At 32.1% G+C, this 21,434-nt stretch overlaps 1 protein-coding gene across 2 annotated transcripts in view; it reads left to right on the top strand.

The window, feature by feature from the left end:
- Positions 1-21,434, top strand: part of PLCB1 (phospholipase C beta 1) — an 844,697-nt gene that overhangs the window by 674,610 nt on the left and 148,653 nt on the right. For both annotated transcript variants that reach the window (XM_051975942.1, XM_051975943.1), the window contains exons 15-20: positions 2,774-2,844; positions 4,812-4,908; positions 9,350-9,434; positions 13,930-14,054; positions 16,412-16,566; positions 20,442-20,606. In XM_051975942.1, the coding sequence (XP_051831902.1) occupies positions 2,774-2,844; positions 4,812-4,908; positions 9,350-9,434; positions 13,930-14,054; positions 16,412-16,566; positions 20,442-20,606 (698 nt within the window). The remainder of the gene's footprint in view (positions 1-2,773; positions 2,845-4,811; positions 4,909-9,349; positions 9,435-13,929; positions 14,055-16,411; positions 16,567-20,441; positions 20,607-21,434) is intronic.

The following is a 21,434-nucleotide window of genomic DNA, read 5'->3' as shown; positions in this document are numbered from 1 at the left end:
ATACTGGAAAATCTAGGGTGAGGCCTTAACAGCTATGCAGAGTAGCAATATATATAGCAATAGACTGATTTATATATCTATATCAGTCAGAATTTGAACCCAAATCACCTCTCTGAGAGCAGACCTCTAGAGATTCATTATAACATGTTGCCTTACTATTCAGTAATTAATTATTTATTAGAAGAGGGTAATCTCCACAAACTAAAAGGAGACAGCGACACCATTTGTTTTTAATGCATAAGCCATCTAGTAAAGATCCATAAGAAATCAGAATAGTAACAACACGTGCCTTCTCAGCATTAGGTTTCTGCTGTCATCTATTGGCCATTTTATGTAATGGCACTGAGTTAACTGTCAGAAAAGTAATATAATTAAATGATATGTACAGGGTTAGGTTTTCCCTATAGTTTTAAAATCTGATTTCCTGACCAATAGTATTCTTTAAGAACCAGAACCAGGGTCATAAAAGCTGTTAAACAATCATCTTGTCATCAAGATTTCAACATAATTGAAAAATCCCTGACAGTAAATAACTGAATATATATATATATATATATATATATATATATATATAAAGTCTGAATAAGTTAAAGCACCCTGCTTTTTTTTTTTTGCCTTACTAACTGTACTCAGAATGTCCAAATATTCTTTCATCAGTTATTTTATTTATTGATTTGTTTTAGATATTTAAAAGACAAGTTAGCCCATTCAAATGAACAGGCTGAATCATGTCATGTTAGAATTAGATTTGCTTTTTTGTAAAGATGACTGAACTGTAATTTCTACATTTCCTGGTTCTGATCATATTGGACATTGAAATCACTTCCAATTAGTGTCTCCTTTTCTTGACTGATAAAATGAGGAATTTGGAACAAATGACTTCTAAGCCCCTCTTCTAGAAGAAGAGAAAGAAAATAGCAAAAGAAAGGAAATTAACTTGCCTCTTCCTGTCTTAAAAGTTTCTAATTCAATCAGTAAGTAGTTATTAAACACTTACTATGCCTAAGGTTATAATCTAGGTGATGAATATACAAAGGCAAAATCAGAAGTAGTTTGTGCCCATGAGGAATTTGCATAACGTTGCAGAAATTCTAATAAAACATTTTGCTTCTATGTTTGGGTAGGAAAAGAGGATAAAAATATATTTCTCTTTAGTATCCCCTAAATACACACAGTTTCTACTTAAGAAGAAAAAGATCACACAAGATAAAACATTCTAGATACCATAGTGGTAACTAAGATGGAGCCACTGGGTCTTTTTCCCAGGTATCAACATTAAAGGGGACATGAGTACTTCCTTCTAGCAACAATTGAGCCTCATGCTTATTTATCAAAAATTAATTAAAATACCCATAATCTTAATCTTCCCCACACAAAAAGAGTTCCTTCTAAGTCTTGATCTACTAACAACCAGCAGGGTGGAGTCCTTTGTCTCATATTTCCTAAATGAATGTCTTAACATTTTATTTGTTTTGCATTTCAACTGTTTGCCCCAGGTGCCAAATAAATCTAGGAATCACTGAATTGGAGAGTTAGAATAGATCTCAAAGGCATTCTAGTCAAACACAAACATGAAAAGAATCATTAAAATAACTGACAAATAGGTTGTCCATCCTATACCTAAAGTCCTCCAAGGAGCAAGCATGCATATCTCTTGAGGCAGTTCATTCTATTTTTATACAGCTCCAATTACTAGGAAGATATTTCCTAACACTCAGCCTCAATTTGCCGCTGTGCTTTCTACCCATTGTTTCTGATTCTGTTCTCTAATAAATCCAGTTATTTCCCTCCATGACAACCCTGTTGAGTCTTTTCTTAGGCTAAATATGTTCAATTTCTTCAACTGATCTTCACATGTGATGGACCCTGGACCTTTCACTTTCCTGGTTAACTTCCAGTGGACATTCTCCAGTTTATCAGTGTCTTTTTTGAAGTGGTATCCCTAATTGAGCAAAATACTGCAGGTGAAATCTGATGAGAGCAGAAAATAGCAGGACCATCACTTCCCTACTCCTTGACACTATGTCCTTCTAACTCAGCCCAAGTATTACATTAGCTATTTTGGCCCCTGCATTACACTGTTAGCCTATATTCATCTTGTAGCCCACTAAAACTCCCAAATACTTTTCAGAACAACTGTTGTCTATCCTTGCCTTCTCCATGGAGTTGTAACATGGTACTTAGGATTCTCTTACTAAGATACTTAGTCCCTTAGTATCTTGGGTTTCAACTCCCTAAACGTAATTCTTTCTGGCATTTCCAAGGCAAAGGTTTGTATGTTTTCCAGAGAAAACAGAACCAAAATAAGGATCAAACAGCCATACCTGCTCTCTGTTGTCATTTAGGACCAATAAGAATCTTATCCTATTTTTTCCCCTCTCAACAGAGCTTTTTTTTTTTTAAATTAAACTTTGTTTCCCTTAACTTCCCTTCCCAGACTCAGCTTATTCTAAACATTAGGATTCCTCACACTATTTTTGCAGGAATATGTCATCCATATTCTCAATATTAATTTCTGATAACTGATCTTGCTAGTTAAATAGAAAATACAATTAGCTTTTAAAATTCACAAAATTCATCCTACCATTTAGAAAAATCACATATTTGCAAATGTTCAACAATGTTGTCCAGAAGTAAACATTTTTGAAAGGCTGTCTTTATTCAGTGATATATTCTTGTAGGTCTGTAATGAATTAAGAAAACAAATGGAAACCAAAGTAATTCTATTACATTAATTTTTGAATGTTTTTATTGTATCATTTATATATTACAGGAGAAGCAGAAATGGAGAGTGATGATGATGATGATGATGATGATGACTGTAAAAAGTCTTCAATGGATGAGGTAAGCAGATCTAGCTTGTATCTGAAGTAATAGTGTTAATACTGTAACTGCAGATGATGCTAGATTGTTGCCCATGTCTTTTATTCCCAAATCATCTTCCGCCATCTAGTGGTAAGAAATGATAAAATGTTTTTAGAAAAGCACTATATATTTTTCTAAAAACACATGGACATAAGTAAAAGGTTATGTGGTAGAATGAATTAAGTGCTATTTTTGAGAAAGAACTGGGTTCAAAACTAGCTTCAGTTATTATATATGTGACACTGATCAAGTCACAACTCTCAAAACTCCAAGTTCTTTTATATAAAATGAGAGGATTGGATTAGATGACCTCTATGATCCTTTCCAGTTCAAAATCTATGAACCTATAATTCAAGTAAATGATGACTTTGAAGTCCATAACTGCTTTTCAATAACTAGTAGAATTATGCAATATTGTGCCTTGAAAAGCAAAGGAGAAATTAATAGAAATAAAATAAATCCTTAAAAGTAAGGGGGGGAAGGAAAAAAAAAAGTTGTTAATTTATTTGAGATAATAAACCATTGTATCAGTATTGCATGGAGGTTGAATTTATGTTCCAGAGACATAGATTGTCTCTAAAGTGACATGCACTTCTAGGATTCTCTAAAATGGTGAGGAATCTGAGAAAACATGATGCATAAAAAGCCAAATAGGATATGAGACCCCAGAGTAAAAATAACAGGGTTAGTTAAAAAAAAGTTTGAGCATCAGTTGAATTATTTAAATGTAGAGTTAATAGAGAAACATGTAAAAGGGAATCCTATTATTCAAAAGGACTATGGAATGTGGATCATTTCACAAACCCCCAGAATCAAAAATTAATAACTCCTATTTACAATGCATTTTAGTAGAAACTAATAAACTAATTTTAAAAATTAGTAGTGAAATAAACTATAGAATTTGGAAATTCAAAAGAGTTTTGTAAAGGAAACAGCTAAGAGAAGATGGTGATGATGGTGATGATGATGATAATTATGTCTCAAATTCCCATAATCTCTGTTTTATCCCATTGAGGGAAACAAAAAAGGCTAGACTATCTCTGTAATGTTCCTTCATTAGACTCAATGTCCTCTAACAACTAATTATTCAAGTTGTCCACCCCTTTTGATGTATAAAGTGCCTCAACTAATTTGTAACTTTGTGTTTTGATAAATAATAGAAAAGGGGGGAAAAGGGATGGTGTCAGATAAAATGATACAAATTTCTCATTTATCAGCAACAAGTAGTGATATGTGGCTAGTAGTTTCAATAACATAAAAATATAACATAACATAAAACATAAAAAATATATATAACTACAATTGAGATATTTATGTTTCAATATAATTGTTTTTTCTTCTAATACTATATAGTTTATTTTATGTATCTAAAATATAATTCTGAGGAGTTTATAGGTTGCTCAAAAGGCTTCTCTCTCTTTCTCTCTCTTTCTCTCTCTCTCTCTCTCTCTCTCTCTTTCTCTCTCTCTCTCTCTCTCTCTCTCTCTCTCTCTCTCTCTCTCTCTCTCTCTTTCACACACACACACACACACACACACACACACACACACACACCATCAAAAATTCCTATATGGGAAGCAATGTTTGCATTAGAATATTTCCCAGTTATTTTTTAAGCTGGAGGATGTGAATTGGATTCTTTAAAAGAAAGTATTTTTTCCTGCTCTTTACCTCATATTAGAGAATAGTATCAAGTATGTCTCCTGAGATCTGCCAGTCTAAGATAGGTACATTGTACTGTTGAATTTCTAATCTTACTTTAAAGTTGAGATTTTTCTATTTCTTCTTTCTTCAGGATATTTCTGGGTGAGGACTAATACCCATGTTGCAAAAGAGGCCCCATGTTGTAATTAGAAATAAACAATGCACACATTTGGAAAAAAAAAAACTGTTCTATTGCCTATAAAACTCCAAAACTTGAATTATTATCTTATTCCTTACTCCAGGGCACTGCTGGTAGTGAAGCCATGGCCACAGAAGAAATGTCTAACCTGGTAAACTATATACAACCAGTGAAATTTGAGTCATTTGAGACATCAAAGAGTAAGTTGTTTTTTTTTTAATTATTGTTGTTTATTCTTCCAGAAAGAAGCCCTAACAGTGGCCTGTAATGATTATTCTTGAAACACTGGGATCAACACATATCATATTCAACATATGGCTTCCTTGTTTTGAAATACAGAGGATGAGAATCTAGTTAGTCCTTTATAAAATCCTAAGAATAGAGATGCTATTAGCAATACATATAGTCAGTGTTATTTGACAAGAACACTCATCAGCCATGTCTAAACAGCTGCAAAACATTTGATTAACTTGGTATCTTCTTTTACTATAACAACTTAGGAGAAATCATTGTCTGAGATATCTAACATGCTGTAGACAAAGTTGCTAACTTAGTCCCTGAAAGGTGATTTTTTTTTCTCTTCCATTTCTATAGCCATATTACAATTTGTAATTTACCTAACTCTCCTTTGGTCTTTCCAACTTTTTGTACACTTAAGAGATTGTGTCATCAATCTTCATATCTTGTGCTATTCTGGAAAAAAAACAGAACAACAAACCTCCCCCACTTCAAACAAACAAACAAACAAAAATAAGTACATTGAGTAGTCATAGGTTTATCTTTTCATTAAAAATACCACCTTTCCTTCAAGCCATAGTGAAGCCATTTTTGTCATGTTCTCTTTTTCATTTGATCAAATTGTAAGATAAAATGAAGACCAAAATAAAATCAATTCCCCAGAATTTTGCTTGGGGATATTGTCACCTGTGGCTTTCAGGCTCTCCTAACCTAATAGACATTCCATCAATAAAGATAAAATCCTAAAAACACTTAAGGTAAAAATTTCTCATCAATATATCCCACTAATTTTTCTGTGCCTTACATTTCATGTACTAATTCTTAGTACTGAAATGCTTCAAACTCTCTAATAGGGAGACAAATACATAAGCAAATGCCTAGGAGTATTTGAACCGGAAAGACATACTGTACTCCTGTGATAAAGCCCTACCTCCCTTTGGACTCTTTTCTCTAATACTTTAAGTCTCTGTACAAACAATATGACAACAGTTAGTCTCTGATACTTGCCAGGCAAATTTTGCTCAACTTGACTTTTATTTGCAGACTAAAGACAACCCCAAAATGGGACAAAGGTGTTATACTTCACAAGGTTTTATTGATAGAAACCACTACCTTACCCTCCACAGTTCCATTATTCTATCTTCTTTGATGTAGTGACATTAATAAAAAATACTAGGGTGCCAAAAACTATACTATATTGGTACATTGGTACTATCTTTCTAAAATTATATTATTCTAATGGCTCACTTTTATATCTCTACCCTAAATAAAATAATTTCCAAATCAATGCATTAATAGATTTTTTAAATTTTCAATAATTTATTAAGAAATGTATCTTAATACAAGCATTTTATTTTTAAAACATAAACTCCCAGAGGAGTTACTTCGTGTGCTTAGATGTATTTCATTAGCATTTACAAGCAATAAGCTCATTTATCAATTGAAAGCTCTTCAAAAAGAAGCTAAATATGCTCTTAGTGCTGTCAGAGTATGGAAACAAATGTAGGTGAAAGTTGCCAAATGCCTACAAATATAGCTCTCCTTGTGCTTTCTTGTATTGATTTGTCACTTTGAAAAGAACAATGCACTCCAGAATGTTAGACTTGTTTAATTAAAGGTCATTCTTCTTGGAGCTGGCATTATATTGGGGCAAGGAGTGGGGTGAGAGACAAGAAAAGTTATTCTGACTCAAACAAAAGTAATAAATATTAATTAAATGCTTTGATATTCCATTATTAATAGGTTGATTTGTGACTATAAAACTATTAGCTTATTTCCCTTAGCCATGACATGAATTATATCTGTTGGTCTATAATGAACGGAGAAACTGAGGCAAGATAGAGATTAGAGAATTTTTTACTATTTTATTTGGATTTCTGAGAGGGAGAGATTGTGCTGGGAGAAAATTGCCCCCAGGGCTGATGTCCAAAGCATCCAACATGTGAGTTCTCAATGACATATATATAGCTCTAAGCTAGAATAGCTAAACAAAGAGAGGGGAGGAGGAGTGGAGTTCAAACTTGGTGAGTGGGAATCTCCAGGCAGGGATCATCAATCCGGTTCTGACAGGTTGAGGGTGGGAGTAGGACCATAAATTCTAAGAAATTGGGAAAACTTAGGAGGTGTCCAACTAGAACCAGGAAGTCTGAAACTTAGAGTTATAAACAATGCCAATTACATCTGGAGTTTTATCTTCTGGAATATCAGCTCTCCATAACCTTAATTATCTCAGTTCTAATGAACAGAAAAGGGGGGAGGGGTTGCAACCAGGGAAACTGAGGCCGAACAATTTAGGGAAACTGAGGCAGAACAATTCAGGAAAACTGAGGCAAGACAATTGGGGAAACTGAGTCAGGGCAATAAAAGGGAACTGTAGCACAACAGATCTTATTAGTCATATCCATTCTCAATCTTCCAAAGTTATCTTGGGTAGCATTATTTGGAAACCCAGTAGAAAAACAAAGGTTAAAAGTATGAATAAATTCTAGCTGGTAAAAGCTTGACATATACAAATTGCATCAAGCAATCAAATGTCATAGCTCAGCCTAGATAATGTTTTTATTTAACAAAGTATATTAGATAGACAATAATCCTGGAAAACATATTAGAGAGGAAGGATCCTTCTCCCTGTCTCACATATGGACAGACTGTAAAATATATTTTACTTTATGAATTCCCATTTTAAAACTATAATACCTAGTTTCAAGAGGCAGCTAGGTAGCTTAATAGATAAAGTGTTGAGCCTGGAGTTGGAAAGATCTTAATTCAAAACCAGCCTCAGAAACTTACTAGGTATGTGACACCGGCAAGTCACTCAAAATCTGTTTGCCTTAATCCAGTGGAGGAAAAATGGCAAACCACACCAGTATCTTTGCCAAGAAAATTCCCATGGATAGTATGTTCCACAGGGTCATGAAGAGTTAGGTACAACTGAATGGCTAAATAGCATAAGCTGAATCATAGTACATATACATTTCTTAAAATGTACCAGGAAAACTCTTTTTCTAGAGCATGAAGTTAGTGCATGAAAAAGTAATATTTATAAGCAAATTAGAGCTGAGATGATACTTAGGACCTGGAATATGTATAGGGAACAGTATGAGGAAAAGAGTGAGGAAGGTGACCTGAAAAGGAAAAGAAAGAATAAAAATCTGCTCATTTGTTATTGTTCATTTGCTTCAGTTGTGCCCAAATCTTTGTGATCCCTGCCCCATGTTAGCTGATGAGAAATATGATCAGTTTAATTAGGCTAGAGCTTCATCTTGCCAGCATCTGAAAGAGCATGTTTAATTTTCATTTGATTCAAAGTGTAATGAGGCAAAACTAGCAAAATAGGAGCTATGTGATCAAAGCAATCATTGAAAAAACAAGTATAGCAAGTAGAAGGGAGAAAGAAAAGGTGGTGAAATTGGAGAGAAAGTAGTAGCTTGATTCCATCAATCCTTTTTTAAAGTGGATGGGGCAGTAGTTCTGAGCTGATTTTTCTCCATTAGAATAGAGAAGGAAATGAGAAACTTATCTAAGAGAGATAACAAAATAAGAAACACTCTAACTGATGGACTAGATGAGGTTGTTCAAAAAAGAGAAAAAAGGGGAAGATTAGTCCAGTGTTGAGATTTTAGAGAAGCAAAAAGAGATGGGTGCTATCTGTTTGAGAATTACATATAATTTATTAAATTTATTTGCCAAAGGAAATTCTTTTTGAGGAGGAAGGAGGGAGAACCTTGTTCTCCCTCATTGAAATGTCTGAATACTTGTTCCTCTGTTTCTTTTTTTCCATAAGACCTTAATTAGTTGATCAAAAATATATTTGCAAATAATTTTACTTATATTAAGAAAGGAGAGCATTTCCAAAAAGAGTTTCTTATAAACAATCATTAGAGAGAAATTAATTCTAACAAATTGTATTTAAATTGGAACTTAAATTAGACTAACAATAACTCCAGTTGAGCCATTAAGTTGAAAATCAACAAATATTTATTGAATATATAGAGACTACTGACCTCAAAGCTATCAGTGAAAGCAATTGCCCACAAGTCTCCCCCCACTTAATTTGATTAGCAATCTTCACCAGTTGTTAGGTATTAAAAAATGCAGTTCAATTCCTTAATACTATTAGATACCTCGAAGGCATATGACTAAAATATATTTTATATTTTAAAGACATTATAGAAGATGTATAACTTATGAATAAATAATAGGCATGAATAAATAGTAGATGAAATAATTATGAATAAATAGTACATTGAAAAAAGCACATAAATATGAACCTTATACTGAGTAATATTTTCTCTTAGAGTTACATGATGTTTCCTACTAATTTTATTTATGCCAAAAATTTAAATTATAGCTTGGACTTATATTCACATAACTTTTCTTTCCTCTTTTTTCTCTTCAATTCAGAAAGAAACAAAAGTTTTGAAATGTCTTCTTTTGTGGAAACCAAAGGACTTGAGCAACTAACAAAGTCTCCAGTAGAATTTGTAGAGTATCCTTTACCCAATCCTTGACTTGATGCTACAGAGGTTTACTTTTTGTTAATTTGAAATTTATTTATTGATGAGAGCAGAAATGACAGGAAAAAAAATCATCTTCTAGACCTATGGTTTTTATTTTACAAATGCTGATCTATAAAAATTTTCTTATTTTAGGAATATCATTGTGGATATTACTGACAACAAAATCGTATACTTTCAAAAAAGATTAAAAACATTCTGTTATTATCATCAGACAGTAAAAATTTTGTTCATTTAAAATGACTGTTAATCTTTTTAAAACTTTTTTTTTAAGTTTTGATTTTTAAATTCTATCCCTTCTTCCTTCCTTCCCTCCTCTCCCTGCCCCATACATGAACATTCAAGTAAAACATTTCCATATCAGTCATTTTGTATAAGAAGACTGAAGAGAAGGGAGAGGAAGGGGGTGAGACAGTCAGAAGGGGGAGAGAGGGAAGAAGAGAGGGAGGGAGAGAAGGAGGGAAGGAAAAAGGGATAAGGAAGAAGAGAGAGGAGAGAAGAGAGAGACAGACAAAGTGACAGACACAGAGACAAACAGAAAACAAAGAAATAGAGAGACAGAGGGAGAAAGACAGACGCAAAAGATAGAGAGCGATAGAGACAGAGAGAAACAGACAGACAGACAGAGAGAGACAGAGAGATGGGATGGGGGAGGGAGCATGTTTCAATCTGTATTTAGACAACATCAGTTTTTTTATCTGGAGGTGTGTATGCTACACCATAAGTCCTCTGGGATTGCCTTAGATCATTCTACTGCTGAGAATAGGTAGGTCTTTCTTCTTCATTGTACAATACTGCTATTATTATGTATATGTACATTTTTTCCTCTTTTGCTAACTTCACATTGCTTTAGTTCATGTAAGCCTTTCCAGTTTTTTTTAAAATAATTCTGCTTGTCATTTCTTATTACAAAGCACTATTCCATCACAATCATATACTATAGCTTGTTTAGCCACTCCCCAGTTGATGGGTCTTCTCTCAATTTCTTAGCCACCACAAAAAGAGCTGCTATAAATATATTTATACAAATAGATCCTTTTCACCTTTTTGAGTGTCTTTGGATGGTACTGCTAGATCAAAGAGTATACACAGTTTTATAGCTATTTGAGGTTTGGCATAGTTCAAAATTGTTCTCCAGAATTATTGGATCAGTTCACAGCTCCACCAACAGTGCATTGTATTTGACCCTTAAGGATAAAGCTAATAATAATGAGTGGGAGTTGAGATAAAGATTTAGAGTAAATATGAGGAAAAAATCCTAATGAGTAGAACTTCTCAAAAGTGTAATGTTCTCCCCAAAGAGACAAGTGGATTCCCTGACCTCTAAATGTAGATGTTCAAACAAAGGTTGAATGACCTCTTGCATTGTAGAGGGAATTACTACACAGGTACAAGTTAGAGTTGATAGCTTTTGAGGTTCTATCTAATTCTGAGAATCTATAATTCTGTGATTCCTGACTCTTGTTCTAATGAGTATTGTTTTTAATGTTAATAACCCACAGGAACTGGTCCATAAATGAGAAAATAGAAGAAATAAAACTTAATTCTAATTTTTAAAAAATGGTTGGCAATATAATAGCAAAACAATTGTCCTCAATAGCTATTATTGTATAGTGTTTTACAATTTCCAGAATGCTTTATACCCATTATCTCAGTCATAAAATAGTTACATCCAAGGAAGATTAAGAATGAGAGCACTATCAACTTTGGAGGGAGGAGAAATCAAGAAAGGCTTCTCAGAGAAGGTGATGCTGGAACTGAATCTTGAAGAAAGGAAAGAAATAAGTCTGTGAGGTAAGGATGAAGAGGGATTGCAATCCAAGCATGGATAGGGAAGGGAATAAATAGTGCAAGGCAAAATATGGAAGATACCCCCTCATGTTGTGAAGTTCCTTTAAAAAAATTTAAGTAATGTCTCCATTAGGTATCTTTGGTTACCAAGAACAACCACTGACCAAACACTTATTAATTAGCCAAATTAATGGATTGATTATTAATTAGCCAGTAAAATGCTAATACCCTTGGGAGAACTATTTCTTAAGCAATTCCAATGGCCATCAATTTCCGCAAAAGTCTTCCTTTGATGCCTTTCTGTGGGTTGTACATATGACTCTGAGTTCTGAAAGATTTTAGCAACAGAATACATGTTAATCTATTAATCCATGATGACTATCTACTAAGGCAGAGATGGGCTGAAAATTTGATAGTGTGAAGCCACATTGATGAGAATCCTGAACTTTCAAAGTACTGATGTATGACCATTTACCCCACCAATAAATTAAATATATCAAAAGGCTGCCCCCCAAAATTAATAAATACTTCTTTCTTTCTCCTTTGTTGTCCAAATGCTTTCTACATAACTCTTCTTTGTCCATATTTGTAGATTTCCACACATGTATATTTACTGACATAGTACTATTCTATTCCTACTTCTATCAAAAATATCTCTTGAAATGAGGTATAATATTCCAATTATCACATTCTAATTATAAATCTTAAATTATCAAATGTCTGTGATACCTACAGGATCAGAGATAATTACAAATATTTCACTTGGTTTATAATTTATTCCATTAATATCTGAATTTATGATTAATTGTAATAAAGATAACTGGAAAAATAATTTAGGTTACCAAAAATTCCTATGTAATTCAAAATTATTGTCCCAAACAGCACAAATTAAGGCTTCCCCTACCATTCTATTTGTTAATAGTGATAGAAGTGGGATAATGATAAATTCCTAATAATTAGAAGTATCCAAAACTACAAAGGGCAACATTAAGAAAGAAGAGCTTCCTAATTACAAGTTTTTCAGCAAATTTTGTATTACTATTTGCAAAGCTGTTGTAGATAAGATTCTTCTTCAGTTATGAATTGGATAAGTTGACCCTAAGGTCCCTTCCAACTCTGAGATACTGTGATTTTACACATAATGTCAATTTATTTTTCAATAAATGGATGACTTTGTTATATTTTATTATTCTTTATGTTATAATATATAGCATGTGTTATATTTTATGCTTTGTTATACTTTTAGCAAAATGAACTTTTGGAGAATCATTTTCTAGTTTAACATTTCAGTAAACATTCATTACACTAATCAAATAGATGTACTTCTAACTAATTCTGTCAGACTGGTTCACTGCTTCATTATCCTACAGTATAATGTCCTTTATAAGTAGTTTATCTTAACTACTTTAAGAAATGGCTTTTGGAGAATACCATGATCCTGATTAAATTATTTTCAGTTAAGTAAGAAAATGGAGATTTCTAGAAATATAATTAATTAGAATAAAAATCAAAATGTGAAACAAAGGTAGCTTCTATTTGTTAGCTTTTTTATGTTAGGTATCTTAAAATGTGTCATTGTGTTCACATACAGAAATAGCACTGAGAGAAACATAAAGGAAAATAAAAAAGCAGAGAGTCACCATGTAGCAGCGTATGAGTGGTTCCTTCCAAACAGATGTTGCTGTAAAATGTGGAGATGTAAAAACTAAAATGTAGGTTTGATATGAGGAAAAAGTTCCTAACAATTTGAACTTTCCTAAAGTGACATTTGTTGCCTATGGAGATTGGCTCTTACTAAACATGTTTAAACAAAAGTGACGTGACTCACTTTATTAGATTTATTCTAGGACCATTTCTTATTCAAGAACTATGAACAAAATGGCCTCTGATATCCCTTCCACCTTAAATTCTATGACTGATTCTGTGAATCCTTGCATAAATATATCTGTTTTCAATGACTACAATCCTTTCCATTTGTCATTGTCACATAGAAATACCAATGATTGAACAATCTGTTAGGTTTTTATTTTTCTTCAGAAGTATATTCTGAATATATCTCTTCCTAGAAACGTTCTCCAATGAACCCCAGATGTATCTAACTATTCCAACTGTTCTATCAAAATATATGCATAACATATGAAGCTACTTACCAGTTAGATGCTTAAATTATTACTGTTTGTCATGATCTGTGCATTTTAATGTGTATTTGATCCAATTCCCTAGCTGTATCTTAAATTCCTTTTTTTTTTTTTTTTTTTTGGTGAGGCAATTGGGGTTAAGTGACTTGCCCAGGGTCACACAGATAGGAAGTGTTAAGTTTCTGACAGCAGATTTGAATTCAAGTTCTCCTGACTTAAGGGCTGGTGCTCTATCCACTGTGCCACCAAGCTGTCCCTTAATTTCTTTTTTCATTTAGAATTTTTCACAAAGAAAATTACAGAATGCACAGTCAAAATCATTAATTATATTTTTGTCAAATTTAGTGAAAGGACCACTGTATTTAGAGACAAGGGAAATGGTTTCAAATTATGGCCCTATTGTTTGCTATCTATATTACTTTTGGGTAAGTCATTTAATTCCTCTTGGCCTTTATTTCTACTTTGTAAAATGATGGAATTAGATTAAATGATATTTTTACTCTTGAGACTATGATCCTACTTAACCAACCTTGCATAGATATAACAAAATGCAGCTTAGCAGGATTTATCCAAAGGGAACACGCGTGGATTCTTCAAATTACATGCCCCAAGTTTTCTGGAATGCTGGTTGTCAAATGGTAGCTCTTAACTTCCAAACAGTAGGTAAGTAGGTGTCATTCCTTTCCTCATAAATCGGGATGGAGGATGAGGGGAAGATTATTTTTAAAAATAAACTTCTTTATAGGTTAAATAATCTTTTGTGGATTGGCCTGGGAACCCAATAACTATGAATAACTTTTTCACTATGTGTAAATCATTACAATTTACAATTTTCAAACAATTTACAAACAGATGCTTGAAATACATGGAGCTATAAATTGGGAGTTCCATGCAATCCCTCTGTTAATGGAAAGTAGCTGTAGTGTAGCTAATTCAAAATTGGTGAACATTTGTCATGTCAATCATACTTTTCAAGTGAACCCTTTTTTCTTTAGCAAACATCTTTTTATGGGGGAAAGTTAGTAGCTATGGTGAATTTTCATTTTTAAAGGCAAAATTTACCCATAAAAGATACGTTTTATATGGGACAAATGATGGACATGTGTGTTGAACAGCCTAGCTAAATTCATAAATGTTAATCATCAAATTGATAGCATGAATGATGAATTATGGGGTCATAGCAACCCATGAAGAATACTTTACAAAGATTTTGAGAAGTTGTAATTTTCATTGGTAGGACAAGTACCTACTCTGATGAGTTTTTTAAAGCAACCTGAAATATTTAAGTATTTTGTGCACCATTAGTCTGAATATGTGGCATTTGTGTTTTTTGATATTAATAATCATAATAGTAATAATAGCTAGCAATTATATAGTGCTTCAAGGTTTGCAAAATGCTTTGCAAATATCTCACTTTATCCTCATAGCAGTCTTGAGAAATAGATATCCTTATTTTCCCCATTTTATAGTTGCAGAAACTGAGGCAAAAAAGTTTTTTTTTTTAAGTCAAAAGTATCATATACTTAGTATCTGAAACTGGATTTGAACTTATATCTTCCTGACTCCAGGTTCAGAGTGCTATCCACTGTGCTACTTAATTACCTAAATATAAAATTGGCAGCATTTTTTTTAGATTTCTGTAATAAAACTTTCTGAAGATACATTTCAATTCATATTAGTTATTGTTTTACATTCATTATTTAAAAGTGCCTGTGACATATTGGGGAATATATAGGATTGAGAACCTGGAAAATCTGGGTTTACAATCTACCTCTAACATTTACTAACTTTTTGAACTTCTAAAAGGTTTAGTTTCCTCATCTGTAAGATGAAGTAAGTGTTTGGGCCTCAGACTTGGGAACCTAGATCTGAATTCATTATCCCACACTGACTGTGTAACTCTGGGCAAGTAATAATCTCTCATTATCCCTAACCAATTTTAAGACTATACATTTCAAAAGTTGTAGACCTTTTTAGTTAAGGGAGTTTATATACCAATGAAATTAAAGCTCTGTACCTCCTTTTCCTCCATGAATAACATCATCTGTAGTACCTACAAAAGGTTGTTTAGGATATTCAAATGAGGTTAAGATGTCAAGTGATGTGCAGACTTTGTAGAATTATTTTGCTATCAATTATTATCACATTCATTAATATCACAGTTTGAATTTACAGAATATATTTTAGAGTACATAACACATAGAAAACTGTCCAGAAGCATGTGGGCCATTAGGAATGTTACAGTCTGTGGTCAAAAGTTGCCTGTGAATTATCTACAAAGAAAATCTTCAGGAATAAATGATACATGCTTGTGTTAGTAAAATATGATATCCTGATAAAAAAAAAAGGATAGTCAAAGCACTAGGATAATAAAATAACAATTTAAATAGAATAATTATAATATAATATGTAAATATATATGTGATGACCGCATGTTTAAAATCAGTTGGAGTCAGGAATTCAGGTTAAGGGAAAAATCTTCAATCTTTATTGAAGTGAAGAGGTGAATAAGAATTGCAATAGCAATATGGGCAAGAAAGATTGCGATAGCAATATGGGCAGCTGCGACAGGAAGCCAGATCAGGGAGATCTGAGCTGAAAAACCATCGCAATCGCAATGCTAGAAGCCTCCCCTTCCCCTTCCTTTTCCACTCCGCTGCCTCCACCAAAATCGTCATTTCCTATACAACACATCAGGACTTGCACAAAAAGTGGGCAGGGGCCATTCTTTCTCCAAGCTTACATATTAATAGAGTGTGGTCCAATTACTATTTAGCCTCATGTGCTTGGGACCTCAGTGCATCAACTCAAGCCTCAGCCCATTACATATATGTAAAATAGTAATGGTAAAATTTTAAATAAAGTAATGTAAATAACAATTAAGATTGTTATATTATATATAGGATTATTATAAAATTCAGTGATAACTATTGTTTATGTTAATGAACATTATCACCTTTTCTTTCTCTTCTCTGTCACTTGAAATAAATTTATGTTAAATCTGTCTTTTTAATATTCAGACTTGGCTATGCAATTGAACTTGGGGATGTATGAATACAATGGGAAAAGTGGTTACAGACTAAAGCCAGAATTTATGAGACGACCAGACAAGCATTTTGATCCATTTACTGAAGGTATCGTGGATGGTATAGTAGCCAATACTTTATCTGTTAAGGTATGTAAGCATGGATTAAAAATAACTTTACAAAAGCACTTCATTCTGGCAAGAGTACAAAATTATACAATGGTTTCCTCCTCTATCTTACTCTCCAGAGTAAAAAAGATACATGTCCAACAAAAGTATTGCTCTTTCTCATTTTTGTGAAATACTATAAATAAATGAAATGTAGAAAGATTTATTTAATAATTTGTATAGAACATAATATTACTGATATTAGTCTTTTAAATTATGAATATATTCAAATTTAGGATATAAATGAAGAAAATATTCCCTTCCTAGTCTTTATCAAAATCATTGAACAAAAAATATTCTATCCCTGTATTTTTGTATTTTAGGATTAACTAAAGCATCACAAGATTTTAAGAGAATTTTAATAACTTTAAACAAAATGAGCATTATGTAATTAAGACTGAGAAATTAATTTACAATGCCATTTTAACATTCTTTTGCCATTATGATATGATATAACTAAGGTAATAAAAGTGTAAGAAATAAAATTTAGCATCGTAATTGGGATACATTTTAATACAGACCATTTCACATAATTTTTAGAAGTTCCTAGATGATTTGATTGAAAATTTCATTTGTGTTAAAACTTTTTGCTATTCCATTGTTCTATTTTAAATAGAAATATAAAAATAGTTTGTGATAAATGCAAAGCTCAGAGCTTTGCAAAGGGCCTAAATTATTTGGAAGAGTTGCATAAAATAGAGCCAAAGGGAAAAAGATAATTTGGAATTTGAAATTACTGTGCATTCCCTCTGCAGAAGAAAATCTACACTAGAGTTCTGAGTTCTTTATTCCTATTATAATCAACATTCCACACTCTCATAACCATATTTAAATATGTAGAACTCATGTTAGATAGCAATAAATTTCTAAAATTTAGGTTCATAAAATAAAGTGATTTGAATTTATTCTTATATTCACCTTGCTTCTTGACTAACCCACATTCTTACAATGTTTATACTACTGTTACTATTAGTATTTATTCACTGATTATTCAATGATAGAACAGTGAAAGATTATCTAAGAAATTAAGAATAGTATTCATTTAGTTCACTCTTTTGAAATGGTTCATTTGTTTTCTATTACCTTTTACATAATTGTAAAATCTCTAGATAGTATTTAAAAGCATTTTCAATTAAAAAAGACTGGTTACAGAGTGATTTTTAAGATTTCTAGTTCATTAAGCCTAAGTTTTAAAAGAGAGACTGCATTCATGATTAGAACTCCCAAGTTATACTCATTCTAGGATGGTGGTTTATTTGGTTATTTTTATTTTAGGGATTCTAAAATATTTATTGTTTATTTTTAGCATTTTTTGAGTTCCAAGTTCTCTCTCTCTCCCTCCTGCCCCATTCCCTCCTAGTAAGAAAGCAAGTAATTTGGTATTCTTTATAATATGAAATCATAAAAAATTAGTCATATTTCAACAAAATAAAAACAAGAAAAATAAAAAGTGAAAAAATGATCATTCATTTTGCACTCAGAATTCATCAGATCTTTCTCTAGAGATAGATAGCATTTTTTTATCATGGGTCCTTAGGAATTGTCTTGGATCATTGTTTTGATCAGAGTAGCTGAGTCTTTCACAATTGATCATCATTTAATATTGCTGTCATTGTATATAAATATTTCCTAGTTCTGCTCATTTCTTTAAAAAAATTTATTTTCAAAATATATGCATAATTTTCAACATTCACGCTCACAAAACCTTATGTTCCAAATTTTTTCTCCCTCCATTCCTTCCACCTCCTCCCTTAGATGGCAAGTAATACAATATATTTAGCATGTACAATTCTTCTATATATATTTCTACAATTATCATGCTAAAAAAAGATCAAAAAGGAAAAGAATTGATCATTTCTTTTTGCATCAGTTCATATTGGTCTTCCCATATTTTTCAGAAATTATCCCATTATTGTTTCTTATAATATACTATTACTATATTACACTCATGTGCCAAAACTTGTTCAATCATTCCCCAATTGATGGGTATCCCCTCGATTTCCAGTTCTTTACTACCATAAAAAAGAGTTGCCATAAATATTTTTGTTCACATAAGTCCATTTCCCATTTCTTTTATCTCTTTTTTCTCCCATAAAAGTATGCCCAGTTTTATAGTTCTTTGGGCATATTTCTAAATTGTTCTCCAGAATGCTTGGACCACTTCACTTTTCATTAGTATAACTATTTCCCCTCATGTCTTAGGATGATATTTTTATTGAAGTATATTATATTATTAGTTGTTTTGATGAAAAAAAAGTCAGAAAAATCACCCAAAACATAATGAAATGGCAGTTATTATCAAGTTTACATAACAATTACTCTCTTACAATTGGCAAGAAAGCTAAGTCATATCAAGACTTAAGTAGCTTGTCCTTGTATATGAGATGGCTTTTACTAACTCATGTAAATTAGGGTTATCTTGTTCTGGTACATGTTATAGCTAGGATTCCATTCTTAGCCCAAATTATGAGTTTGCTTCAAGCCAAATCAAAGGACTAAGCAGGTACAGAAAAAACAAAAAATAAATGAAAATGAAATCTGGGCTTAATTGGTCAAAACATTATATTGTTGCAACTATATTGTCTTATATTTGCTTTTTCTTGATAATTTTATTGTAATAGTAAAATATTTTTAAACATGCAAATAAAAGCAATAAACAAAAAATGAGATGAGACAACTTACATTGTTGTCAAATGATGATCATTTAATCAACTATAGTCTGGTTGCTTTTATCCTAAGGAATATTCCCTTCTTCCTATAAAAGGACATTTCTAAGAATAATACATTATATCAAAAAACTCAATGCCAGCAAATATTCACCATCAGAAAAGACCATTGACAAATATACATGATTTCAAAGGACCAATACTGAAACATGTTATCCATAACTAAGTAATAGTGGATTTTGGGTACAGAATGAGACATATATCATGCATAAATAATCTTTGAAGGCATTTGTCTTGATTGAATATGCATAGTTGTTACAACAAATTTGTTTTTCTTTTTTTTTAATGGATTAGAAGTAGAAAAGGGAAAAATAACTTGGAAAGCAATATGTTGCATGTGAAATGTTGCATGCACTATCAAATGAGGTCACTATATTATTAGTCTTATTTAACTTTTACTTTGCTTTAGGAGATCTCTCAAGGAAGGGGAGAAATCTATCAATGTTTGTAATATAAAAAAAGTAGATTAATAATTTTTCAAAGACAACTAATGAATCCTAAAAAACATACACATACAAATACTATTCTCTGAATATAACTCTATTATAAAGATATACTATTTGTGAATTTATTGAGGCATTGTTGTAAGAAAGAATCTGAGGATTTGGATATGATATACATGACTTGAGAATTCAGACATGATTATGAAATGCTAACTAATCTCTATCAAGAAAAATTTATGAACAACAACTTTAAAAAGAGAGAGAGATTGTGAGCATAGGAATTAAAGTGTGAAATTAGCAAAATTTATTAGTTACTTATTCTTTCTGCTGCAGATATTCACCATTAGTGTTTAGAAAATCTTCCATTACTGTAAGACCAGTAATACAAATAGTTTGGGGCTGGCACAAGGTAATTCAGAGTTGAAACTTAAAAGTAATAGTAGATATCTATTTCCTTTCCTTTCTTGTGAAAGTATTTATACACTTCTTATATAACTTCTTGTTACACAATTTCTTCTTCAGACTTCAAGACTTGTTCATCATTAATACTTGTTTCAAAACTGTGTATTGATTTAGTTTCAGAGAAAATAATCATGTCACAGAAATTCTCAGCTTCTGGCCATACTTTTCAGGAAGACATCTATGTGTCATTAAACAGGCACAACAATTATTTTTTTTCTTCTCCTAGATCATTTCAGGTCAGTTTCTTTCTGATAAAAAAGTTGGGACTTACGTAGAAATAGATATGTTTGGCTTACCCGTGGACACCAGGAGAAAAGCCTTTAAGACCAAGACATCTCAAGGAAATGCTGTAAATCCAGTCTGGGAAGAAGAACCAATAGTGTTCAAGAAGGTTAGTTTAATTTAATTTTTCTTTTTGTTTTGTCATGAAAATAGCTTCTTAAGCACTTTATTGGAAGTATTTCACCTACTTTATGAAAAAAGTCTTTTTTTGTTTGTTTGTTTGTTGCTAAAGGTAGCTGTATGGCACAGTACATGGGGTGTTAGGCTTAGAGGCAGGAAAACTCACCTTCCTGAGTTCAAATCTGGCTTCTGACACCTACTAGCTGGGTGACCCTGGGCAAGTCACTTAAACCCATTTGCCTCAGTTTCCCCATCTGTAAAATGACCTGAAGAAGGAAACATCAAATCATTCCATTATTTTTACTAAGCAAACCTCAAATAGGTTCAGAAAGAGTCAGACACATGACTGAAAACAACCAAACACACAAATTAACATCATATAAACTCAAATCTTCTGACTTCAGGCTCAATAATCTATGTATATATCGCTACCAAAACAATATGAAAACTTTTATATTTTGACTATGACAAAAGGTATGGAAATTACGGGAACATATTATTCCTGGAGAAAGGCAGCTTGGGTCAGAGATAGGGGAAGAAGTGGAAAAAATTAATTCAATTTCTACTTTTGACAAAACCTATGACTATGGGCAGGTCTGCCAGGCTGCAAATTACAGATAAGTAGCAGATTTAAATACTTAAAAAAATAGCTTCACTAGGCTGATAAAATTATAATTTCTAAACAAAAATAAAACTAAGGTCCCTAGAAGAGGTTAGCATGGTCTTTTACAAAGGAGGTTAATTAAAATCAAAACCTTAGACCTATTTATTATATTAATAGCTCACTTTTATATAATACTCTTAGGATTTGAATATA

This window comes from Antechinus flavipes, chromosome 2 (genome assembly GCF_016432865.1).
Source record: "Antechinus flavipes isolate AdamAnt ecotype Samford, QLD, Australia chromosome 2, AdamAnt_v2, whole genome shotgun sequence".
Lineage (NCBI taxonomy): Eukaryota > Metazoa > Chordata > Mammalia > Dasyuromorphia > Dasyuridae > Antechinus > Antechinus flavipes.
The sequence above is the reverse complement of the archived record's forward strand: the minus strand, read 5'-3'. Positions and strand labels throughout refer to the sequence as shown.